This window comes from Dermacentor andersoni, chromosome 10, assembly GCF_023375885.2.
Source record: "Dermacentor andersoni chromosome 10, qqDerAnde1_hic_scaffold, whole genome shotgun sequence".
In the NCBI taxonomy this organism is placed as follows: domain Eukaryota; kingdom Metazoa; phylum Arthropoda; class Arachnida; order Ixodida; family Ixodidae; genus Dermacentor; species Dermacentor andersoni.
This window is the reverse complement of record NC_092823.1, coordinates 26,634,927-26,662,416: the sequence shown is the minus strand read 5'-3', so window position 1 is coordinate 26,662,416 and position 27,490 is coordinate 26,634,927. Positions and strand designations below refer to the sequence as shown.

The following is a 27,490-nucleotide window of genomic DNA, read 5'->3' as shown; positions in this document are numbered from 1 at the left end:
ACGTGGCAGTAGCTTATTTTGTTTTATAGTTAGGCGTGACTGCAGATATTTGGAAGAGGTTTCAGCAAATTTGGAGGTGAGAAACGAATAGAGTTGTTGATACAGCAAAGCTGCTTGGCTCATATTCTAGTTGATATTTCGAGAAAAGAAAGATGATGGATGGATGGACAGAGAGGATGGTTGAAAATTAAGAGGCATGACTTTTTATTGAGCTGGTGCAGTTCCGCGGCAGTGGTTCGTCTGCCAGTTGATATAAAATTGGCTTATATTGATAATGACAACAAGAATTGTGCATGATGCACTGTTCTTATAATGTTCAGTTACTAATTTAGTGAATGCAATATAACTGTGCCATTTTGTTTATTTTAAGCATATCTAATTGATATTTTCTAATCATTTTGCTTTATCTCCTTGAACTACTATATTTATTCCAGTAGATACGTGCTAATTCAACATTCAACAAAGGTGGTGCACAATCTTGTGAATGTGCCTTCTCACGTGATGTAGAAGGATGCGTTCTTATTAGCATATTTTTTTCACAGTGTCAATTTTTTGCAAACTTTCAGAATCTAATATTTATATTAACCTATTGTTTCACTTTAAGCCACCTAAGACGTGTACAGTAACATGGACAAGCTATTTGGCGCGTTAAATGATAAGGAGGAAAACGGCGATTTCTACTGGGCTGTTTCGAACGGATACAACGCTCATCGATTTGTTTAAAAGTGAATAAACAAACACCTTCCGCTGCATTGTGCGCACGCTAACAATATATGACAATGATCACTGTACTTCCTCGGCACTAGGAATCTAGGCGTCATCTGGTGTTGTTCTGTCAACGGCAGGGTCATCCAGCGAAGTTATGTTGCTTCGCTGCTTGTGCCAAAGTTGCACAGCTTCCTTCTTCGGCTCATCGGTTTCAGTCATTGGTTGGACAGGGGTCTGTTCTTCGGTAAAGGTGGCCTCCAACCTCTCAAAGGTGCTAGTGCGTCTAGGAATGAAAAACGAGCAAATGTAATACAAGGCGCCTTAGCGCTGAACAAAACTGATTCCTCAAAACAATAATTTTGGTTAAACAGAGCAAAGTAATTCAGAGCATAGTAGTCTACCAGTATTTTCCACGTCACTAAGCAATGCACTGTAGACTCTCGCACACACTGGAGTGCTCATACTTCGCCCGTTTGCCCATTTTGCACAACAAATACATATTATTCTTCGTTGACTGCTACAAGAATGAAAATTTTAATGGCTAGATTTCAACAACAGATAATTCACCCTTTTTGACACAGTGATTCCTATAGGAATCGTAACGCTTTATAAGGAGTATCTCAAACGAAAATAATGAAAACGTAAAATATCTTGAAAGGCAACATTTAGACGTGCAATAACAACACCTACGTGGCATGAAAGGGAGGCAAAACAAAATGCAATAATGCTTCGGCGCTTACGGTATAGTGTCTGCTGGTGGCAGTAACCCAGGTCACGGTCTGCTGCTCAAGCACTATGCAAATATAGGCGGCTCCAAAGCTCACAATACCATGACTGATCTTTAAAATGTCTCATTTCATCTGAGTGCGGCGTTCTGCGTTTGCGACACTAAGCAGACAATAATACTTAAGGCTGCTTTTACAGCACGCCATACAGTCATTAATCGTTAGTACACAGGAAGGCGCTGCAGAGGACCTCAAATGTGTTTAAAACGTTCGTTCATTTAAAATGAAACACAGAATCCTAACAGCTTAAATAGTCTAAGGACCAACTCCAAAGCTTCCGTTGGAATCAGCTTAGCAGGGCATCGATATGCGGTAGGCAGCAAGCGCCAAATGCAGTAGTGACGTCATGCTAAATATGTACCTGTAAACCGTGAGACCTACAACGTAACACTATTCCACGTTGAGTTTACTGCAATCTTTCGACGCCAAATTTACGTAACCGCTCACGCAAATATCGGGCGCCGACCGGCAAGATTGTTCGGAATGCCCAATCACTCCGTTCGTTAACAGATCATTTTGTTCGCTTTCAAACCAAATAGCATGCCATACCTTGACATGTTATCTAATTAGCTGAGATGGCGTCAGGGGTGTGCAGAAAATGACTGGGTTTCGGTGGGTTCGAGATAGCCTAATTAAAGTAGATAGCCAGATGAGGATTCTGGTGCAATCATCTGCGATTGGTCCGCTTGCCCCTCGTTATCTTGCACTGGGTGATCGAAAATCGGGCGCCGTGCAACGGAACATTAAAAATGCCGCTAAAGCGCAAATTGAGCAAATCTATATAGCATACTGGCCCAAAGTGCTGGGCATTTTTTTTACACGCAGAGAAATCCACTTACCCCCACAGCTTAGAGTAGCCAGTTCCAGGGAGATCGGTTGGCAGCTATTTATTATTCATTTCGGAGCAGGTCACCCTCCGCTTATTCCAGAAAATTATCAGTTTTGTTAATCATACTAATGCATCTTCATTGCGCTTACGTTAGTTTGACGCGGTGAGCTTCCGCGGTTTGGCGACGTCACGTGACAAACAGGTAAAGTGGCCGCAGCTATATGTTTTACCAACAGCGGTAGACTAATGCGCATAAGTCGTAGAAGCGCCAATTATTTTTCCTTAGGTCAGCCTAATGACGCCTAATCAGGGTGTACTCGTCATATCATGTGGGATGTCTCAGCACAATGCGTTGGCGGGCTAGTTGGTGCGAATCCATGAATACTTTGTTTAGCGCAAAACGACAGAGACAAGAAAGACGGTCTATAAAGAGCGGTCTATAAAGGAGTGACGCAATAAAATGATGTCAGTTGAGAGTAGCGCCTTGTCCTGTCGTCTTTCTTGTCTCTGTCGTTTTGCGCTAAACAAAGTATTCATGTGGGATGTATTTGCGATTCTTGTGATGTCGCGTGACAGACATGGCGAAGTGAGGGTGGCTTGTAAATTGTTTGGCGAAACATGGAGTGCAAACGGCAGAAATTCAGCAGAAACAGATTGGAATAGGTTTACGTTATTGCGTTCCATGCGATACAAGAGCGGATTGGCTAAACTCTCCGTCATAAGATTGAGCTAACCAACCGGTTAACGCCCGTCTTCTCAAAAAAAAAAAACCCCTACCCCATGCTATTCATACACACCGTCAAGTCGAGCTCAGCGCCGGCCCTCGACTGAAAGAAACACTACGCGTCTCAAAAATTGCCGTCGAGGGGCAATGAGGAGCAGTGAGCACTTGTCGTTGTCGCTGCTGCCTTTCCTCGAGCCGAAGTGGAGGGCTGAGTCATGGAATGCTCTAGAATAAGGAGATAAAGCTATCTAATATTCATGATTTTCGACAACGCCAAATATTTTGATTCGCATCCCATTTGAAATGTGCCAGCGAGATATAGTCGCGTAGTCTGCTTGAGTAAACGAGGCTTTACTACACCTATTGTAGTCGAGTGTTCTGCTTTATTCTGCTTATTATGCACCAACATTAAAAAACGGTTGCAGAATCAATCTCACGATGACTGTCAACGGTAATGCATGAGTATTGAATCAATACAGTTTTATACTAATGTATTGCCGCAGTCATAACGAGGTAGGTACAAGGGGTGTACTGCAGCGGAATTCCTCTTTCGGGCTTCCTTAACAATACTTGGCGCCATCTTGTCCCACTCAGCCTTGCGCTGCGCATCAGTACCACTTCCGTCTCGTTCGGAAAGGCTTATCCGATGCATTTTACAGGCTGCCGAGACCGTGAACTGTTTGGTGTACCTCCCTCTAGACGCACCTAGTGAATTCGGGGTAGGTGCTGAAAGTTTTCATTTTCTTATTTTCTTTGTTTTTCCACACTACATTTAAGTGCTATTCAATTCCACCGAAAATATATCGTGTATCTAGCCGCGTTCATGGCGCTTTGCGTACGGGAGACTCCCAAGCCACCACGTTAGAACTATTGAGAAAAGCTTTGCCATGCCACCGGCCGCGCCCATCAAAACCCGTATGCCACGGATAATTCAAGCATGTTTTCAGGCATTTTAGATGCACTAAATGAACTTAAACTGACTACCGACATGCCTCGCGCTGACTTTCTAGTTAGAGACCCCCCCCCCCCCCAAAAAAAAAAAGAAAGTTGTAGCGCTAATGGAAGAGAAAAAGTGATGAAAAGGTTTGCAGTAGCACGCAAACAATAAGAAAAAAAATAACGTAACGACAACATTTGCAAGGTTCACATACAGATTTTCATCAAGTAAAAAAAAAAGTCACAGCTTGCGTCCAGTTATTTCTTCTACATTTTCACTTATATTAGTATTCGCGGGTTTCAGTTTAAGCTCGTGTAGAACCAAGCATGTATGCGCAACTCTCAAAGTTAGGCGTGTAGGGTTTGCCTAGCCCAGTTCATGGCCGTCTGCGCACGTGCGATTCCCGAACTACAAGACCAGAGCCGTTTAGAAATCGTTATATATTGAGTTACCCACTGCGATCATGAAAACAAATCTGTCGCGGATAAATCAAATAAGTTTTTAGGCACGCAGGGCCCTATGGGCTGTACTTGCCGGCGATAAGGTAGCCTCGCCGCCTACGGGATTATCTGACTGAGCTATGTGGAATGCTGGGTTACCAGAGTCGGAAGTTCGAATACTTTTATGCCTTTTTTTTATTTGGCGATGGTGAGCTTGAAATTCACCTCCTCCAGTGCACTACGTCGGCAGGCTAGTAGTGACGCCCGACACCGGCAAAAGATGCCGAGAGCGAGTGGCGCTATACTAAACCAGGTAACACCAAATTAAGAAGGCCCACTAAGCTTCAACAAATGCACTCCCTCACCAGAACATGAATTGGCCTCCCTGGTGCAGTAATAGGCCACTACCTCCCAAATGATTTCTTCAATAAACCCATGGACTCAGTCCCCAGCAGCTTCGGAGCACCTGACCAAGGCGGCGGTCAAACCTGTAACGCAGCAGGGGGTGCAAGAATCTCTGGACCCGGACAAGCCACCAATGGAAGCTGACCCTGTCAACCTTTAATTACCGAACTCGGACGAGTGAGGCTAGCTTAGCACGACTCTTTGAGGAACTATCAGACATTGTTTGGGATATCATCGGCCTTAGTGGGATTAGAAGAAATGGTGAGGCTTATACATTGCTGAATAACGGTCATGTCTTCTGCTATGGAGGTCAGCCAGATAAGAAGAAATACGGGGGGGGGGGGGATTCCTAACCCATAAGGATATAGCGGGCAACATTGACGAATTCTAAGCATTAATGAGAGGGTAGCTGTAGTCGTAACCAAACTTAATAAGAGGTATAGATTAAAGGTAGTACAAGCCTACGCTCCAACATTCAGTCATGATGGTGACGAAGTATGTTAGTTTTATGACGATGTTGAATGAGCGATGAGTAAAGTGCAAACTCAGTATACTGTAGTAACGGGCAACTTCAATGCCAAAGTAGGAAAATACAGGCTGGTGAACAAGCAATTGGCAACTATGGCGTCCATTCTAGGAACGATAGAGGAGAGATGTTGGTAGAATTCGCAGAAAGTAATAAGCTTCACAAAATGAACGCCTTCAGGAAGCGTAGCAACAGAAAATGGACGTGGAAAATCCCTAATGGTGAAACAAAAAATGGAATTGACTTCATACTTTCTGCTGATCCCAGCATAGTGCAGGATGTAAAAGTGATAGGTAGGGTAAAGTACAGTGATCATAGGTTAGTGAGGGCTAGGATTCCCCTCAGTTTGAAGAGAGAAAGAGTAAAATTGGTCGAGAAGTAACAAGTCAACCTAGAGGCATTAAGGGTGCCAGCAGACAAATTCATGCTGGTACTTGCAAATAAATATGCAGCCTTAGAACAGAGAGATGTTCATGATCACATAGAGGTAATGAATGAAATCGTAACTAGACTGGCTTCAGAGGCAGCAACTGAAGTGGGAAGCAAGGAAACCAGAAGGCAACCTCTCCCAAGTGACAAAGGACCTAATAAAGAAATGACAAAAAATGAAAGTGTCCAACTCGAGAGATAAGATAGAATTCGTGGAAATGTAAAAACTGATCAACCATGCGAAAATAAGTGATATTCGAAACTATAACATGACAAAGACTGAAGAAGCCGTAAAAATGGACGCAGCCTGAAATCATAGAGAAAGCGACTAGGCGTAGGACAAACCAAGATGTATGCACTGAAAGATAAACAGGGTAATATCATGTGCAATCTCGAAGATATAGTAAAAGAAGCGCAAGCCTTCTATACTGATCTGTACAGTACCCAGAGGTATCAGGATACCTCCATTAGAAAAAGCAACGAACAGGATACAGAAACTCCTCCTATAACTAGCGATGAGGTCAGAAGGGTCTTGCAAGACACGAAGCGAGGAAGAGCGGAAGGAGTGGATGGAATAACAGTAGATTAATTCAAACATGAAGGAGACCTAATGCTTGGAAAGCTGGCGACTCTTTATACGAAGTGTCTATCGACTGTAAGGGGCCCAGAAAACTAGAAGAATGCAAACATTATACCTAAGCACAGAAAAGGAGACGTTAAAGAATTGAAAAATTGTAGGCCCATTAGCTTACTCCCGGTATTATATGAAATATTTACCAAAATAATATCCAATAGAATGAAGCCAACACTGGACTTTAGTCGACCAAGGGAACAGGCTGGCTTGAGGAACGGATGATCTCGAACGGACCACATCCATGGCATTAATCAGGTTATCGAGAAATCCGCAGAGCAAAATAAGCCTCTATTCATGGCTTTCATATATTGCGAAAAACCCGCCATGGTAGCTCAGTGGCTATGGTGTTAGGCTGCTGAGCACGAGGTCGCGGGATCGAATCCCGGCCACGGCGGCCGCATTGCGATGGGGGCGAAATGCGAAAACAGCCGTGTACTTAGATTTAGGTGCACGTTAAAGAACCCCAGGTAGTCGAAATTTCCGGAGTCCCCCACTACGGCGTGCCTCATAATCAGAAAGTGGTTTTGGCACGTAAAACCCCATAATTTAATTTAAATATATTGCGAAAAGGCATTTAATTCTGTAGAGATAACAGCAGTCATAGAGAAATTACGTAAATACATTGGAGGATATTTACAGAGGTTCTACAGCTAGCTTAATTCTACACAAGAAAAGCAGAATGATGCCTATAAAGAAAGGTGTCAGACAGGGCGACACAATCTCTCCAATGCTATTCACTGCGTGCTTGGAAGATGTATTGAAGCTATTAAACTGGGAAGGCTTAGGAGTAAGAATCGACGGTGAATATCTCAGCAACGTTAGGTTTGCCGATGACATTGTTCTATTCAGCAACAATGCAGACGCGTTACAACAAATGATTGAGGACCTTAACAGAGAGATTGTAAGAGTGGAGTTAAAGACTGATATGCAGAAGACAAAGATGATGAACAAACTCTTGTTCCCGGACAAGGGAACAAGAGTTCAAGATCGCCAGTGAGCCTCCAGAGTCTGTGAAGGAGTACGGTTACCTAGGTCAATTAATCACAGAGAACCCTGATCCTCAGAAGGAAATTCATAGAAAAATAAAAATGGGTTGGATCGCATACGACGAACATTGTCAGCTCCTGACTGGAAGCTTACCATTATCATTGAAAAGGAAAGTGTACAATGACTGCATTTTACCAGTGGTGACATATGGGGCAGAGACTTGGAAACTGACAAAGAAACTTGAGAACAAGGACCACGCAAAGAGCGATGGAACGAAGATTGCTAGGCGTAATCTTATGAGACAGCAAGAAAGTAGTTTAGATCAGAGAGCAATCGGATATAGACGGTATTCTTATTGACATCAAGAGAAAAATGGGGCATGCAGGTCATGTATGCGGCGTTAGTTAATGGTTGGGCCATTAGGGTTACAGAATGGGTACCAAGAAAAGGGAAACGGAGTTGAGGTAATAAGAAGACTAGGTGGAGCGATGAAATTAGGAAACTCGCGGGCGCTAGTTGGAAACGCTTTGAGCAGGACAGGGGTAACTGGAGATCGCAGGGAGATGCTTTCGTTTTCGGAATAATAAGCGCGGAAGACTTAACTAAACAGCAACGAGCAGACCCGGAGCTTAAAGGCGTCGTCGAGTATTTGGAAGCGGACACCGATGTTGTCCCTAGGGTATTTAAGCGCGCATTCGGTTCGTTCACGCTACAAAACGACCTGCTCGTGAAGAACTTCTCACCAGTCCGCGCCAACTACCTTCCTGTTGTTCCGTGAGCGCTGCGTCTAGAAATACTGCACGCCCTACATGACGATCCAACCGCTGGGCACCTCGTATTCTCCCGGACGCTCTCGCGGATACAGGAAAGGTATTACTGGCGGCGTCTGACCGCCGACGCCGCGCATTACGTCAAGATATGCCGAGACTGTGAGCGACGTAAGACACCACAGACAACACCATCAGGATTGCTACACCCAATCGAACCCCCTCGCCGACCATCTCAGCAGATCGGGATGGATTCATTGGGACCGGAAATAAGTGGATTATCGTTGGGACGGACTATCTCGCCTGCTTCGCTGAAACTAAAGCTCTACCGAAAGGGAGCGCAGCCGAAGTGGCGAGTACGGCTGAATACGGCTGTGCGAGAGACATCGCACCCCGACAGACACGTTTGGTGCGGGTGCTGAGGAAAAATGATATCCGAGAGGGTATTGTTTCGCGATACTCTTCCTTTCAAAGCTATAGTAAGTAGGAAAAGTTGGTGTAGACGGTCGCACGGTCAAGATACGTCCTGCTTAATGAGCTCTTACGGAGTGCGTCGATCGATATAGACACTTGTCAAGTGTGCCAGGCTGCCAATAGCTGGCCCGCCGCTGGGGTTGCGATGAAAGCCATGTTGAACCGGGGGAAAACATGGTGCGCTTCAAGATGTGTAAGAATCGCTTCGTTAAGGATGCTCTCGAACGTACGGCACAAGCTAAAAGCGTTGGCGATATAACTGAAGGGCACTGGGAGGTCTCCCGTGCGCCATTGCCCTTGTACAGGCATGATGTAGGCAAAGCTTTACGCACCAGGTTGCGTACTCGAGTCGGACATTCTATAGAACAGGGAGCTGATGAAGTAGGCCTTACATTGAATTGCGGTATTGGAGACCGCGGATGGGGAAAGGCCGTCCAGGCTGGGGCTTTGGAAAGGTTCTTGGAGCGGCAGTGCTTATAACACATTTTCACAACTATTATTTCTGGGGAAAGTCAGTTCTGCGGAATCCCGCAAGGTGGATGAAAGTGCATTAAACGAATGCCAATTTATATATTTTTTTTTATTTTTAGGGTGTGAATCTCAGGTGACACCGATTTAGCAAGTTTGAGAGGGTTCTCGTTAGGCTGGGAAGTGATACGATGAGGTGCTGTGCTACTTGTCTACACTGAGTACAAATCATGGCTGAATATTTCACCGATAAATGCTGCAGATGTCGTTAAGTCACAATTAATAAACAAGGAAAGAATGCTTTTGCTTCCGCTGGAAGATTATGTAGTCCTAAATAGCTTCGATTCTCTAATGACAATATGTTTGACGAACCGTAGGCAATTCTGGCTTGCTGCTGGACTTTCCGCTGCAGGTATTTTCCAGATAGCAGGTTATCGTGGGAACGACTTTCCTTAGCACGACGCAATAGTTGGTCATTCGAACATATATAGATACGAAAAATTGCTGGCTCTCCCGTAAATGCGAGTAGATCTAAGCATGGGCCGTATAACATAAAACTATTCCAATATGTTTTTATTCCAATCTCCTGACGTCAGATTTGCGCAACCGCCGACGCAAGCATCGGGCGGTCACCCGCAGGGTTGTCTGAACAAACCAATCAAATGCTCCCCTCGTTCATAGGAGGTCACTTTTCTTTGCTTGAAAAGCGAATAACATCGCCTGCACTGAGCGGCTTGTCTTATCTAATTGCCTCACAAGAGGCGAGGAGCATGCACAATTGGAGAGGGATTTGATGGGGCCGAGCCACGGCACTGAATAGCGATAACGGGATGAAGAGGGTGGTGCCGGCGTCTGCGATTGGTCCGCTTTTTCTTACCTAGCTTGTGGTGGCTCGTCGACAATCGTGGTGGCATGCAACGGAAGCTTAAGAATGACGCTAAAACGGATCCTTAGCAAAGAAGAGTTGGCAGAACGAGGTCGTAAACGTGCCGAAAGTTCTCGAAAACGTTACACGGCCACGCAAAAAGCTTTATTACACGCAAATAAACCCATGCTCTCCGGCAAAGGTGAATAGCCAGTGCCCAAGCGATCGGCGGCAGCCATCTTTTATTCCTTTCAGAACGGGGCAGCCTGCGGTTATTCAGAAGAAAATTCAGTTTTGTTCGGCATATTATTACATCTTTAACGCGTACGCGTCACTTTGACGCGGTCAGTTATTGCGGTTTTGTGACGTCGTGTGAGAGGCAGGTGAAGTGGGTGCAGCCCGAAAACTTTTGACGAATAGCTTAGGGCTAATGGCAAAAAGGCGTTGAATGAGAAATAACTATTTTTGTTTTGTTCGGAGAAATTATTCATAATCAGTGTGTACACGTCATAACAGATGGGGAGGTATCGCAATGTTCGTGACGACGCGTGACAGGTAGGTGAAGTGGGGGTTGTCCAAAAAAGTATTTGACCAATCGCCGTAGGCTGATTGCCGAATTGGAATAGAAAAGTTTCGAATAGCTTTACGTTATAGCGCCCGATTAAGTGGCATCGGCAAAGAAAATTGGTTGGAAATGATACTATCGACAATCCTAAAATGGGTGTTGCGCATTTTCGCAAGGCCACCGCCCCCCCCCCCCCCCCCCCCCATACCGCTCCACGCTATCCTGTGCACTGGCCCATATGGACGTTGCCTATGTAGAATAAAACCGCTTGAAGGCGCCACGACAGGCAGGCAGAGCACACTGCCCAGATAGAAGAAGGAAATCGTCTGAAGGAGGCGCCACTCATCTTGGTGCCATCTCTAGAGATCACGCAAAACCCGCGCCGCGGAACTCACGGAACGCTGGTGTTAAACAGAAGCAACGCTGTCTCAGCGCCAAAAGATAACCATGAAGTATGTGGTGGGCTATACGTGCCTTTAAAAAAATAAATTATGGGGTTTTACGTGCCAAAACCACTTTCTGATTACGAGGCACGCCGTAGTGGTGGACTCCGGAAATTTCGACCACTTGGAGTTTTTTAACGTGCACCTAAATGTAAGTGCACGGGTGTTTTCGCCCCCATCGACATGCGGCCGCCGTGGCCGGGATTCGATCCCGCGACCTCGTGCTTAGCAGCCCAAAACCGTAGCCACAGAGCAACCACGGCGGGTTATGCGTTCCTTTTGAACGTCGCTATTGGAAACCTCGAGTGAAACTTCAGCGTACTTGAAGGTGCAGCTTGAGTGATATTGTGAACAAAGATAAGGAAGAACTCAGAAGCAATAGCTTTTGCAGTGAGGTTGGGAAGTAACTAGCGTTTGTAATGCGGTGCTGTACAAAGGCTTAGGACCAGAGACCACATTTTTTCAAGTTTGGCTGGTTGGCCGGGTGATCTAGTTTTCTTAGCCCAACTTGGCCGGTTGTTGTCGATGAGTGCCCGAATAACGGCTCTCTTTTTTATCCCAAGGTCACTTGAAGATGCTCGAGAACGGGAGCTACAAGCATTTTCTGCTTAAAAATTCAGCGGCGACTACAATACTCCCTAATGCGAAATTTGAGCACAGCTCTATACGTGTTTTCATTTCGCTATATATTGTCTGGCGTGGATAATCTCTCTTATGCGGCACATGGTAAAGAGAGTGCATTATGGCGCGACTGCTTCTTTAATCGGGACATGCGACGTGTGGGCGCCATTCTTTAATCTTCTTTAATTCTTCTTCTTTTCTTTAAATCTTTATTTCTTCTTTAATCGAACCCATGCGACGTGTGGGCGCCATTCACAGCAGCCGCCGCAAACAGGCATTCGTTCATGCAGCACTTTGTTTCCATATATGGTATCGGTGGACGCGCTCGGCCCTTGACATCGAAGAACAGACAGTGGCGCGCCACTCTGGCGCCAACTCGTAGCGGTCACCCAGCTGAGCCCGTCTTGCGCGGCACTACGCTTTTCTTCTCACGCTTTCGCCGTGCCCTCCCCCTCCGCTTTCCACCTCATGGTTCCGCTGCGTCCTCCTCTGCCACCGTTGCGTGGGAGGAGCTTTCGGTGTGCAGGTGACCAATGGGCGGAAGGATGGATGAATCGGCTAGCCATATATACAGCTTCACTGTAATAGTAGCGTTGATCACATGGCATCCGAATTCTATTGAATCTCGGTGTCCACAGCGAAAGATAAGAGAGGAGCTAGGTAGCACTGCCGGCTCATACTCGACGCATTTCTCACTGTTCGCACTGGCCAGCCCACTACGCATCTCAGTAGCCACGTGGTGACTTCTTGCTTGCGCCGAAAGGTACGCAGCCTGTTGAGAGGGAAGCGCAAGGTATGGGCCAGGCAGCAGTACACCTCTAATATATGACGGGTTTCGGTGGTGGCAATAGTATTGTTATATTACTTGCTTGCTATTCACACTAACATCGACCTTCATCGTGAGGTGGATTCTGCGGATTTAGGTTAACAATGCCTGTTTCGAGAGTGTGTGAAGCCTATCGAACATTATAACGAATAGTTGTCTCTCTTCTTCTTGATCCTTCTACTTGGAAAAAAAATACATTGGCACATTTACTAAACACAGGCAGGTTTCGGACCGAAAGAAAATGGTAGACACAAGTCTAAAAAATTATGGGGTTTAACGTGCCAAAACCACTTTCTGATTATGAGGCACGCCGTAGTGGAGGACTCCGGAAATTTTGACCACCTGGGGTTCTTTAACGTGCGCCTAAATCTAAGTACACGGGTGTTTTCGCATTTCGCCCCCATCGAAATGCGGCCGCCGTGGCCGGGATTCGATCCCGCGACGTCGTGCTCAGCAGCCTAACACCATAGCCACTGAGCCACCACGGCGGGTGGTAGACACAAGTCTCATTCTAAACGCGTCAGATATATATGCTACCGAGATTTTCAATTCATTGTTCGAATGTTCAGTTATGCCAACACGAAGAGTAAACGGAGCCCTTGAATTGTAGTTGCATTGCTTTTATCCTTAATTTCTTGCACTGCTTGGTGATTTTCAAACTGTGGGGCCATTATTCAGTCGTGAAACTAGACATTTGTGCTTTGCCATGACACCATAACATATTAGCTAGAATTACCATATATGCTTCAAGTCATTATTTATCAGATGTATGCCTAAAAGAAGTACCACATTCTACACAGTTATGCTCCGCCCACGCATGTTCTGAAATTTCTGTACTTATGCATTTGAATGACATAATAACACGTGTCATCAAACGCGTTCAGGGATAGTTCGCGCATGAATATCTTCCAGAATTGTGGCGCAGCAAAGACAACGAGCGACCGAAGCAGAATAACAGGTGTGCACTTCCAACTTCGCAGCCGTGGCCTCTTGTACAGCACCCGCCTTCAACAGCGGCACTTCGTGGGTTCACTTCCCACCGTTGCTAGGCACCCAGTGGTTCGTACAATATGGGCGCAAGCGTATCCCGGCCTTGCGCTTGGATTTCTTCAGGAAGTGTGCCGACTCGGTGCTCGGCATCTACAGGAGTTCCAGACGCTTGGAAGAACAATTACATATTGGGAAGTTGATACCATGGAACCACCAGGCTTTCCTTTGAAGATTCTCCGTATTTCGGCTCTCTTAGTTCTCGTACAGCAAGTATAGCAGTCTGAGCAAACATATCGCAACAGCACACCTGCTTGTACCCGTCTTATGCAATGTTTTTTTTAGCTGCGGCAAATTTTTTATCATTGTCTACGACATATAGCGCGATTCTAACCCTCGATCTAAATTGCTCCATGAGGCGGCCATTACTTCTACGAGCAATCAAAATATTCAATTGAATGGGTAATATAATTTCGCTGATTAACTTCCTAATTAGTTACTTTACGCCACATAGTTCAATCTACGAATTATAGCGACTGAGTGCGGCGTATCCACTTGAAACAGATTCTCTGAGCAGTACCATTTCCGAGATATTAATTTTCAAAGTATCTGTCGAATTGCATTGCTGTTTCAGTTAATGTTGTGTTGAAAGCATAAAAGAGTGTAATGTGACCGACTGAGGGGATGTCTGTGCCGTACAAGGGAAAGAAGGAATTATGATATCCACTGCGTATATATCTCCAGGCATACTCAAGCGTCATATCGAGGAGTTCTGGACAACGCACTTTGCATGGGTTAGCCGTGATGAAACTGCCCCAGCGAGGGTCATTGGAGACTTCAATGTGGACATTTCAAAACCAGAAAGGAAATGGTCGACTTAGTTTGTGCTACAACGCTTTGTTTTGAAGTACCACAGCAATGGCAGTCAGTTAACAACCTCATGTATAGATTTAACTTTCGCCAAGAATCTAAGGTTGTAACCGAACCAATAAGCGTATATCACGTAATCGCAAGAGAGATAGAGAGAGAGACATTATTTATTTGAAGGAAGGCAGAGAGGTCGGCCTAAGCTAGCCTGCTGTAGTCTACTACTCTGCACAGGACAAGGGTGGAAGGGGATGTAAAGGCTGTATGACGGGTGATGATGACATAGAAGAAGGATTCACAACGAAGCTATAAACACTATACCGTTGCCAAATAATAAAAATAAATAAATGTACCTTTGTCTAACCCTGTGTGGTATGCTAGAACTTCGCTGGTTATCCACCTTCACAGAGTGAAATGGTTCGTTGAATACAGTCTTCGTTTACATGCAGGAACCGAAGATAAACAGAGGCAAAAATAAGCATGCTATCTATGGTCGTTTCGTGAAGGGAGCGAAAATGGCGCCGGCTGAAGCAAGCCAAACATAGCAAAATGTGAAAGCCCCGCCCCCCTGTGTCACGAAGGTTTCTAGGCGAATCGAGGGCGCAGGCACCTTACCCAAACGGAGAAGCTATGAAGAAAGCCGAACACCACGCTGGAATACGCTTGCGTCCATTTCAACCAGTGGGTGACAGGCGGCGCACAGAATGAAACAAACGACCACCCGCAGCGGAGGAAGGCGCTCTGTTACCAGGCCACAACTGTGGTTGGAGTCCCAGGTGGGAGACTATGTTGCTTTCGTCATCCCTTGTTTGGAAAATTATGGCAGTTAAAGCGTGTCAATTACGCACTTGGTAAAATTGAATGTGCTCGGTTGGTGTGTCTCACACTGCAGAGACAACGTTGAGGAGCTACCATAATGATACCCAAATAAACTAAGCGTGTTCTCCACGGAGCAAACGTTCTTACAATGCTATCCCAACAACCAGTCTGGCCGCAAAGGCAAAGCTTACATTGAACGTAGCTGCATCAGGATCGTTTGCAAACAAACCGCAATTCGACATAACGAGCGTTCGCCTCAATTAAAAATCTAAATAATGAGATTCATCATAACTGGGCGATTCTATTAAAATTGAGCATTCCAAATGCCTCTCGAACCGGGTAGAAGTGCGTTTTCACTGCAACCTAACGGAATGTCAGGAAGGTGCTTGGTGCTTCTTGGCATGTGTGTACACATGATATCTAGAGGTATTGGGGCGCACATTAAGTCGATACCACTTTTAGGGTTCCTGACATATCTTTTTCATGTCTGTTCCATTATTAACTGTGTATGTTGATATTTATCTTTGAACCATAAAATACAAGACAGTTCGCTTCACGATAGCGTTTGTGTTCATCAAGGTGTAGTCCGTGTCCTACATGCTATTGGGAATAAAAAACCAACTAGCCTGTTTCCTTACCCTTCCGTATAAGAACGAAATTGCTGCTCACGTTTGTAACATGCACTGCAAAATAAACAGAAGTCCTCACTCAATACTCACGGTGCATTAGAGAGGCCAGCCATGTTGCCACCGCCTTCTCCTATCCACACAACCAGCAACAAGACGAAGGCCACCAGGAAGCAGAGCAGTAGTGTCGCCACAGCGAAGAAGAGAGTCGTTGTCCTCCCTGTGCCACGTTGCGGTAAAATTATATCCTGGTTCTGGTCCTTGTCCTTGCCTGTAGTGTCAGTCAAACACAATCGGCAAGTTCCATCTTGAGCACCGAAGAGTTTCGGATTCACATTCGGCGTGCTGGGCGTAGCAACCACGTCGGCATGGACACCCGAGCCCTGACTAGACGCTGCAGTCATGTGCTCCCAGCATAACGGAGGGCGTGACTGACTACACACTGCATTCAAGTGTTCCCGGCATAAGGGAACTTGTGACTGCATCATCGGTGTTTGGTCGCTTTGTTCCGTGGTGTTCTGGACAGGTGGCAGAACCAGAGTTTTCCCTCGTGGGCTTCCGTTGATGCTCGCTTTCCAGGCGCCATTGTGCTTGTCGTTACCGGCGACTCCGGTGCCGAGCGCGTCTTCATATCTCGTCGTATCCCCGTGACGCTGCTGTTTTCCTTCGAAGTATCCGTGGACAGGACAATCATAAGCGTTCTCTGCACCCATCAAGACAAAATAGCTGCTTGAGTTTGTAGTCTGTAGTTTGTAGTTTGTAGTAATGAAGATTATTTCAATATACAGTTGGGCCTATATGTTGTTATAGAATATTCAATGCAACAGTGAGCTTTAGGTCAGTTCCATCAGCAATGAAGGAAAGTAAATAAATATTGTGTTGCACAAGGGTCGAAGCTTTGGCTTGTTCGTATTGCATTGCTGATACGGAGAGCTTGAAAACATCACAGAAACGGCGACAGAGGCGAGTACCCCAGAGTGCCGTGGTGTGGCTGTCTTTCTAGGCAGTGTCTGTTTTTGTGTGTGCTATTGGTTTTAGCAGTGAGTTGGCACGTTCCTTAGTTACGGAGTAATTAATGAAGTAGTAGTAGTAGTAGTAACCATAACAGAGAAAGTGTAAGAGTGAGGATGAAGATTGACATGCAGAAGACAAAGATAATTTTCTATGCCCTGGCAAGAGAACAAGAGTTGCCAGCAAGCCTCAAGAGTCTTTAAAGGAGTACGTTTGCCTAGGCCAATTACTCACAGGCAACTCTGGTCATGAGAAGAAAATTTACAGAATAAAAATGGATTCATGTGCATGCAGCAGACATTCCAAGAACCTTACTGGAGGACTGGAGGCTTACCATTATCATTGAAAAGAAAGGCGTACAATCAGTACATTCTACCGGTGCTAACATATGGGGCAGAAACTTGGAGACTGACAAAAAAGCTCGAGGACAACTTAAGGCCCTCGCAAAGAGCGATGGAACAAAGAATTTAAGCTGTAACGTTAAGAGACAGGAAGACAGCCGACTGGATCAGAGAGCAAGCGGGGATAGCCAATATTCTAATTGACATAAAGAAAAAAACTGGAGCTAGCAGGCTATGTATTTCGTAGGTAAGATAACCGGTGGACCATTAGACTTACGGAATGGGGGCCTAGAGAAGGGAAGCGTAGTCAAGGACGGCAGAAAACTAAGGGGAGTGATGGAGTTGGGAAATACGCAGGCGGAAGTTGAAATCATGTGGCGCAGGACAGGGGTAATTGGAGATAGAATATATTTTATGAACTCTCTCAAGGTTACATCAGCAACAAAGCTTGAGTGCAGCAGCAGCGGCGGCGGCGGCGGCGGCGGCCGCTGCTGTGTGTGCGTATGCGTGTGCGTGCGCGTGTGCGTGCGCGTGCGCGTGTGCGTGTGCGTGTGCGTGCGTGTGCGTGCGTGTGTGTGTGTGTGTGTGTGTGTTTGTGTGTGTGTGTGTGTGTGTGTGTGTGTGTGTGTGTGTGTGTGTGTGTGTGTGTGTGTGTGTGTGCGTGTGTGTGTGAAAGTGAGCAAGCACATTTCTTGCTATCGTTTTACCGCTTTATGTAGAGCTTTGCGTAGCTCAGAGCGGGTATAATGATTTGGTGTATCCGTCGGTGATGAAGCGCATGTTAAAACCATAAGAACTTGCAAGATTCAGGCAGACACATTTGCAGGATGGATTCCTCACTTCGCTAACGAAAGCAGTTAAAAACATCTTGCACTTCTGCTTCCTTCACTTGTGGAATTTTGGCTTGCGCTGCATTGACGCTACACTTTCTTTTTTCATTCACGGCAACGAAGTTCAGAAATGCAGTTTCTAGGCTTCATAGCTTAAGCGAGGGTTAAGCATTAGTGCAGAGCTCAGCGCATTTTTCACAACGTCAGCTGTCTGCCTTTTATCTATGAAGCGTTGTGCCTTCATGAGGATTCCTCGAGGTTCTTCGGGCTTGCTATTTAGTGTCTTCCCTATTTCCTTTACCTACTTAGATCAACCAATGTTGTAGCACAATATTAAAGGCAAGACCTCCAGATTACAGAAAAGCTGCTAGACCCCGACGATCGAATCAGAGAAGCCGACGGGGACATTATGGTATGATATGTCTTTTTTTACCTCAAGTATCTACCTTTCAGTCACAAAATTAAAGTGTGGTTTATTGAGATGGAGGTACTGCGTTAAAATTTTAGTGCTCCAGAACTTATGCTGTATGATCATTTTCTACCACACAGCGCTTCTGTAATATTGAAACCATAACCTCAAGTGCATTTTTTTTCTTCAACAGTGCCAACGCATTGCTTTGCGCAATAAACGATTTAATTTCTTCCTTCTATATTTATTTAAATTGAATGTCATTTCAGGAGCATTTCTGCTGATACAGTCAATCGTCTTTATTTTTGAAGAAGTAGTTTATTCATCCTTTCATTGCAGTTATTATTTAGAGGGCGCATACCAAGCTTGATGTTCACTTTTTTTGTGCATATATTGTAAGATTCAAAAACTATAAAGTTACTACCAATATTTACCTGTTACCTAAGGCATTTCTGTACGACGTAGTTCCTGCGCATTGCTAGGCACAATACAGTTCGTTCTAAATGCACACTCGCACATAGTATGCCAATCGGAGATATTGGTCTTGATTGGTGAGCTCTAACTTAAGACTAGCCAATTACACTTGTTCATTTATTTTTATATCGATTTACCTCATTTATTTGTTTAGACTGCTTCCTGTCTTCTTCGACCGACCTAGTCCCTTCTAATGTACTTCCATATTGGCCTGTGCAGAGGAGTAGTTTTATTGTCAGCCACGTTTTTCAGAGTGTTTTCAATTTTCCTTATTTAGATTAAATGTATAGCTAGTAAATTGCGTAGTGTCGAGTAAAACAAGGAGATTCGACAGCAAAAGTAATAAAGGACACTTTTAGAGAAAAGAGGATACTCAAGTTATGGTGTATAATATGTTTAGCCGGCTCGTTTGTATTGAGCTGCGCAGCACGAGAATTTACAAAAAAACAGCTAAAATTGTAAATATGAAGGCAAGTTGTTCTGGTGCCGCGCAATGAAGCTACAGAAACCAGTACATTTTTACACAGGATTGCTGCAAATATGACAGCTTCTTATTGCGGTGCCATGGAATGAAAATACAGGCGCCTCTATGTTTTTTACGGGCAATTACAAAACATGTGACGGCGTGTTATTGCGCGGTCGTGGAATGAAATTACAACGCCCATGCTTTTTCCGAGAAATTACTGTACATTTCACGGCGCGATATCGCAGCACCTCGGAATGAACTTTCGGGCGTCGTACATTTACAGGAAAAAATTGGCAGCCTCGATTGCAAGGAAAATTCGAGTAAAAGCGACGCCACATTTCTCAGGGTGCTTATGGCGGCGTTTACGGAAATGTAGTGTGGAAGCATCAACTCAGTTAATACAAAACTTCTTGTTTAAGGCTCCTGCGCATTGATAGTCACTTAAGCAAAAGACCGCTCGCGATCTAAGCATCTAAGCTTGTGGTTAATTTCACGCCAAAGTTTCTTTAGGGAATTATTTATTATATAACTTACGGTGTTCTGGGAAATCTTACTCTTGGCGTTCCCAACTTCGAATAAGTAGTCCCTGTTATATGTACGATAAGCATTCAATTCTTCATTGCATGCAAATTTTTTGGTGCAGCCATAGCAGCGCTATCTCCTATTCATCAGCCGCTAGAGGCGGGTGTTATAATGAGGCGCGGAAATTGTGCGCAGAGCAGTCGCTTTTACTCACGTTCGTTTAGATACATTCCAACACACGCACGCACACGCGTACACACACACACACACACACACACACACACACACACACACACACACACACACACACACACACACACACACACACACACACACACACACACACACACACACACACACACACACGCACACACGCACACACGCACACACGCACACACACACACACACACACACACACACGCGCACACACACACACACACACACACATTAAATTAAAGTAAATTATGGGTTTTACGTGCCAAAACCACTTTCTGATTATAAGGCACGCCGCAGTGGAGCACTCCGGAAATTTCGACCACCTGGGGATCTTTAACGTGCACCTAAATCTAAGTACGCGGGTGTTTTCGCATTTCGCCTCCATCGAAATGCGGCCGCCATGGCCAGGATTCGATCCCGCGACCTCGTGCTCAGCAGCCCAACACCACACACACACAAACATACTTATATATATATATATATATATATATATATATATATATATATATATATATATATATATTAGTATCCCTGTAATCGGGATTCTTCTGGAAATGTGTTAAGGAAAAGAGAAAGTGCGCCTTCGTAGCCTGGACGTTCACCCTATTGTAGCCGTGCGTCTGCTTTGTTATTTCGACTTTTGAAGGGGAAGGTTAGCAACTTCAAAAGCAAGCAACAAGCCAGGCAAGTAATGTCACTTCTGATGTGTAATGTTGACAAGACCTGCGCAATTGAGAGTGTTTGTAGTGTCAGTGGTTTCCATTGTTTGAACTTCACGGACAACATGAACTTGTTCTTTAGCCTAAACAAACCCTACATAGAGTTTGCCTGTTGTAGTGCATTAGCGTTCAACAATCCTGATAGGTAAGCAGAGGTATCGTGAATATATGATTAAGCTATCGTGATATGATGAAATATTGTCACACTTAAGCAACTTACCAGCGGTGATTTTCACTGAAAGTCGTGCATCTGAGTGGGATCTCCAACAAGTCTTGTCTCGTTCCACCACAAGGCGCACCTCAACGGAGTTCGCGCTCTCTGGTTTTGTATTGTCAGTGCCATGCTGCAAGAAATATTGTATATCACTATTTCATGCTGAGCTAGTTAGTTAATAGTTATTACATTGGCAAAGATGCGAAACCATAAAAAAGAGCGATCATACAGTCAGACGTTTAATTTCTCCTTAAGGTTTCGAGTCTTTTGTACCCTATTATGGGAGAATAAATGAAAAGGAAATTCTGCTTGCTCCAATCATCTGAACATTCGTACGGGCACACAGACATAAAGGGTTGTCTAATTAACTTGTAACAATTATTATTAAACGTTCTACGGATCCCGCGCACTGTGGAAATCAATTTAGGCGAAGTTTTCATTCGCATTCATTAATATGCTGTTGCTGCTCAGCGACAATTTGCATGTTCTGCAGGTCAATTAAAACATTTTTCGATCTAATGGTATATTACTTAGAATTAGATGCGTTGTTCTCATATGTTCTGACTGTCACTTGTATGACGCATTAATCTAGTGGCATCTTAGTGCCTAGGGATATTGGGGACTACAAGTAAATCAAACTTGGATCATATAAATTGCCTAAAAAGTGGCTGAACCCATCTCACGGCGACTGTCGACGGTAATGTGGTGGGATTGATTGAATATAGCAAAGCAACGTATTGCTTTGCAGCGGGTCTCCTCTTTCGCGATTCCATAAAAACCGCACGGGGCCTCAGCAGTGCATGGCATGCCAGTTCGTCCGAACGCTGAGAAACGCGTCATGCGGCAACCTTCCTCTTCTCATGCGCTTCTTTAGGCAGGCGCTGCGACATCTTGTGGCACTGTTGAAAAGTCCGCGCCTGGCCTCCGAAACAGCAGGATCAGCGCAGCGCACCGGTGCAATTGAGCTATGAAAATCCTCCCTTCGGGCGAGCCGCTAACACAGTGGCGTATGCTCAGAGACCCAAGTTGGTGATAGGTTCATTGAAGAGTGGCACATACAAATACACATACACAGTGTATCCATGGCGCAGCTCGCTAAAGCGTTGGCGAGAAATGCGCTTATTGAAGGCATTGCACAGTAAATGCGTTTGTGGCGTAGCCTGCTAATCCATCGGGCTAGTGCCCTTGAGGTACTCCTGGGACGTGTCTTCGACTGCACTCAGAATCGGGGAAATTTAAGGCCTGCTTTTCGTCATCGCAGAGCGGCACATTCCCAGTAGCACATATTTAGTTACCCAAGTTAGTGTCAAAGAAAATCAGTGAAGAATTGCACATTCCTACAGGCACATATCCAGCGACCGAACTTATCGTGAAAGAAGCTCATAGAAGGCCAGCACGAATCGGGTGGCACCTAACCAATACGCAATTTAGTCATCAAAGAGTTTCTTTCGAACAGCGGTGCCTGTCAAGCCCCACATTCTACCGTGATCATGTGGCCGTGAAAGAGGTTCGTTGAAGACGGGCAGCTATGTACACATTGACTGATACTCAGTGACCCAAGCAGGTCCGATGGATGCTTTCGAACCCTCTCACTTCAGCACAGCAGCCGATGCGTTAATCGCTCAACCACTGACTACCCAGTGACTCGAGTAGGCGACAAAAAAGGCTACAGACAAACATAGATAGAGAGAATAGTATTCCGAAAGTGAGTGAGGTAGCTTGAGAATGATAACGAATTAAAAAGAAATTCGCTGCATTGGAAACGTTGGTCACTGCGATCACACGACACAGTTTTCTTGACGCACGTTATTTTCAAAGTTAAATTTATTCGTCAACCTACCTCGCTATATACATACGGGGGTGAAGTTGTAAAAAATGTCTGATTATTTCATGGTAAGTAGCTCTCGATTATCACGTCAAACAATGTCACGAATCACGATTAAAGACCGATCAGCTTACTGTCCGTTGCCTACAAAGTATTTACTAAGGTAATCGCAAATAGAATCAGGAACACCTTAGACTTCTGTCAACCAAAGGACCAGGCAGGATTTCGTAAAGGCCACGCAACAATAGACCATATTGGCACTATCAATCAGGTGATAGAGAAATGTGTGGAATATAGCCAACCCTTATTATATATAGCTTTCATTGATTACGAGAAAGCATTTGATTCAGTCGAAACATCGGCAGTCATGCAGGCATTGCGGAATCGGGATGTAGACGAGCCGTATGTAAAAATACTGAAAGATATCTATTGCGGCTCCACAGCCACCGTAGTCCTCCATAACGAAAGCAACAAAATCGCAATAAACAAGGGCGGCAGGTAGGCAGATACGATCTCTCCAATGCTATTCACAGCGTGTTTACAGGAGGTATTCAGAGACCTGAATTGGGAAGAACTGGGGATAAGCGCTAATGGAGAATACCTTAGTAACTTGCGATTGGCTGATGATATTGCCTTGCTTAGTAACTCAGGGGGCCAATTGCAATGCATGCTCACTGACCTGGAGAGGCAAAGCAGAAAGGTGGGTCTAAAAATTAATCTGCAGAAAACTCAAGTAATGTTTAACAGTCTCGGAAGAGAACAGCAGTTTACGAAAGGTAGCGAGGCACTGGAAGGGATAAGGCAATACATGTACTTTGGGCAGGTATAGTGACAGCGGATCCGGATCATGAGACTGAAATAATCAGAAGAATAAGAATGGACGGGGGTGCGTTTGACAGGCATTCTCAGATCATGAACAGCAGCTTGCCATTATCCCTCAAGAGAAAATTGTATAACAGCTGTGTCTTACCAGTGCTCACCTACGGGGCAGAAACCTGGAGGCCTACGAAAAGGGTACTATTTAATTTAGGCCGACGCAACGAGTTATGGAAAGAAGAATGATGGGTGTAACGTTAAGCCATAAGATAAGAACAGTTGGGTGACGGAACAAACGCGAGTTAATGACATCTTAGTTGAAATCTAGAAAAGCAAATGGGCATGGGCTGGACATGTAATGAGGAGGGAAGATACCCGATGGTCATTAAGGGTTACGGACTGGATTCCAAGGGAAGGGAAGCGTAGCAGGGGGCGGCCGAAAGTTAGGTGGGTGGATGAGATTAAGAAGTTTGCAGGGACAACATGACCACAATTAGTACATGACCGGGGTAGTTGGAGAAGTATGGGAGAGGCCTTCGCCCTGCAGCGGGCGTAGTGAGGCTGATGATGATGAAGAAAATGTCCCGCCTCTTCATTTGGAAGTTCTTTTTTGGAGGACAAGATACGATAAAACAGAACATTCTTAATTCCAGGCATCATTAATGCACATCCAAACAGGATAATCGTTCCGTAGAACTTCGCATCATTGAATTGCTTTAAAAATGTTACGAAGACATACTCGGTTTCTCTTTCTGGTGAAGATAAGCATGTTGTAAAGGTGTGCTTTTTCAGATATGTATTTCTTTGCACGCGTTTCTCTTAATACTTCTTAACTAATATTAAATTATTGTTTGCATATCTTTGTCATTATATCGTTCATAAAATACTATACAGGACTTACGCGTTCTTCTTCGTGCCTCTTGGCTCCTTGCCTCTTGTCAGCCAATTAGATAAGACAAGCCACTCAGTGTAGGCAATGTTATTCGTTTTTCAAGCAAACAAAACTGACCTCCTATAAACAAGGAGAGCGGTTGATTGGTCTGTTAAAACAAGCCTGCGGGTGACCGCCCTATGCTTGCGTCGGCGGTTACGCAACGTTGAGGTCAGGAGATTCGAATAAAAACCTACTGGAATAGTTTTACGTTATAGGGCCCAGGTGTGTTTTAAGAAAGGAAGTCTTTATTGAGTGAGGCTGTCCCCCCCCCCCCTTCGCCTCCCACGCAAAGAAACAATACCGTATTATGCTTAAAATTGGACGATATCGGCAAGCACACTCGGCGATCGTCGAAAATTTGAGGCGAGTGTGGGGCGTCAGCTTTTACGCGAGTACATGACTCATCGAAGGCTCCAGGGTAATCGCTGGCGCCCGCGAGCCTTCTGGAAAGTGCTACAGAATTCGTGTCACCCCCATAATCTGAATATACAATGTTCGGCGAGAGCATACAACAGATATCCTAAATATTGCAAAAATGTCAATATTCCAAATGAGATTTTCAGGAACGGCTGCTCTTATTTCGAAATCATGTCAGTTTATTTCCTAACACTTTGTTTCATATCTCCTATGTGACACGCTTTATTTGGTTGTGTTATAAGTAGTAATGTGAAGTAAAAGGCATGAAAATACCATGAAGTTGAGAAAAACATAAAAATTATCGCTTCGCACAAGTACCAAGGAATCAATAATGCCGCGGTGGCTATAACGACACCAGTATAAAGAATGCGGAATCGAAATTCAAGCACGTAGTATCGCGCAGCCTTGGAAAGAAAGATCGGTTAGAGAAAAAATTAACTGCTCTGAAGCTCCATAATATTGGTAAAATTATTATACGAACTGCTGCTATAAATCTGCGTTTTTGTACTTGTCCTGGTAGTCATTACAACTACTTTCACACAATGGAAATCTTTAGTGCCCTAATAAGAACTCATTTCTATTAGTAGTGGTTGTAGCAGGAAAAAGACTAGGGCCACAATATACAAAGGTGATAGTTAATAAACTCCTCCGCATTGGCCGCCCGTGTTTTCTAAAAATATGTCCGGCAACCAAAGTGCCTTGAATTTGTTCGTACGAACAATTCTAGTTCAAGAACTTTTTTTGATTATGGGCCACTGTTGCAGAGCGCATCGCGGAGTCGGAATGTCGTAGTACGCAAAGCAAGTCGCCGGTCATTGTGGTAGTGTTCGTAACCTATTATTTTGCTCTCTCTCTCTCTCTCTCTCTCTATATATATATATATATATATATATATATATATATATATATATATGTATATATATATATATATATATATATATATATATATATATATATACAGTGAAGTAGACGCGCGTATGAAGCGGCTTAGTGACGTTTCGGCCGGGGTCCGGCCTTCATCAGAATACATTGCATGGTGTCAGTACAGTTAATATACATGAGCTTATCAACCAAATGAAGATACGTTTACATGAAAAACATGTATCTTCATTTGGTTGATAAGCACATGTATATTAACTGTACTGACACCATGCAATGTATTCTGATGAAGGCCGGACCCCGGCCGAAACGTCAATAAGCCGCTTCATACGCGCGTCTACTTCACTGTGAATATTTACCCGGACCCGGAACTGCTTTCTTTCTGGTATATATATATATATATATATATATATATATATATATATATATAATGTTGCCAGGTAGCATCTGAAATCGCTACATCTTTAGCGAATCGTTCTTGACTCATGATGCTGATGACAATGAATTTCTCCTAGTAGAGTGTTTTATTTATTTCTTAATCTTAAGTTTATCGCCAACGATGGCGAGTCAACGCTCACACTGCGAATGCAAACAACTTCCAATTTTTACGAAACGGTAGTGGATCTCAAGAGTGTCTTTACCTAGAAAACAACATTCAAGCATCTAGATGGCTGAAGAACAACCGGTCAGGTGTCTCTCTATAAGCAGCGACAAATAGGGGTGCACATATTCACCTTTCTATAAGATCTACGGAGCCTAAGTCACTTGAGAAATTTAACGAGGCTCACTACTGGCAATTTACATGTTTGAAAAAAAAAAATCTTCCGAAGACTCCCTGAAGTCAAAATTCACTTCAAATAGAGACTTTCTGGCTAAGTTGCACACACTCCACGGTGTCATTATCCTCTAATTTGCACAAGTGTGCCGGCAGTGCTGGTGGCTGCTGAATGATTCTATGAAGTAGCGCAGGTGTCCTAGGTGTTCATTTCAACACTTCATTCGCTGGGAGATTTTCGGCTAATATCTCTGCTGCACGGTAATAACCGGATTCGCCAATATCCTCTTTGGAATTACCTTTTTCCTGTGCCGGTATATAGCCAAGTTGATAGACACAGCCACTCAAAGTACATATAGCAAAGAATCCTTGAAGGAGCTCTCAGACCTCTTATTCATACTGACAATTGCCTTAGTTCCTGGAATAATGGTAAAGCCAACACAAGAGCTCGCTTATTTAAAGCCCCCGAGTGGTCATTTCCTGTGTAGAAGTGCGTGGGAGATTTAATAATGATAAGTTATTAAATAATAAATAAAAGCTTTCTGCATTAATAATATGCAGAACACTTGAAACGCTGCGCAGCGTTTTCTTTTTTAATTGCTTTGAATTCAAATGGGGGAAAGTCTTAAATGGTGCCTCGCAATATTGCAGTTGTTTAGAGCAGAAAACATACTACGCTGTGGCCGGTTGGAGTCATTGCAGCAACCGCAGATCGGGAAGTCATATTCTGTGAGCGGCTAAAAATACAACTTCCGGCTCGGCTACTCACCCTGCAGCACGTATCCTGAGCCAATGAGGCAGAGCGAAGGCTTCGCACTGGTAGCTCTGCTACGACAGGTCGGAACAAGGGCGCACGCTGGAGCCTTCGGGGCACAGACGTCGGCTGGTACTGCGTGATCAGAGTCAGTTT

At 44.5% G+C, this 27,490-nt stretch overlaps 1 protein-coding gene across 1 annotated transcript; it reads right to left on the bottom strand.

Annotated features, from left to right (window-relative positions):
- Positions 1-180: 180 nt before the first annotated feature.
- Positions 181-27,490, bottom strand: LOC129381889 (uncharacterized). The gene is made up of 4 exons (XM_055065113.2): positions 27,350-27,490; positions 20,941-21,064; positions 15,826-16,435; positions 181-991 (listed from the first exon to the last, which is right to left on the bottom strand). Exons 3-4 carry the CDS (start codon positions 16,218-16,220, stop codon positions 811-813), a joined length of 576 nt encoding a protein of 191 aa, XP_054921088.1. The 5' UTR covers positions 16,221-16,435; positions 20,941-21,064; positions 27,350-27,490; the 3' UTR covers positions 181-810.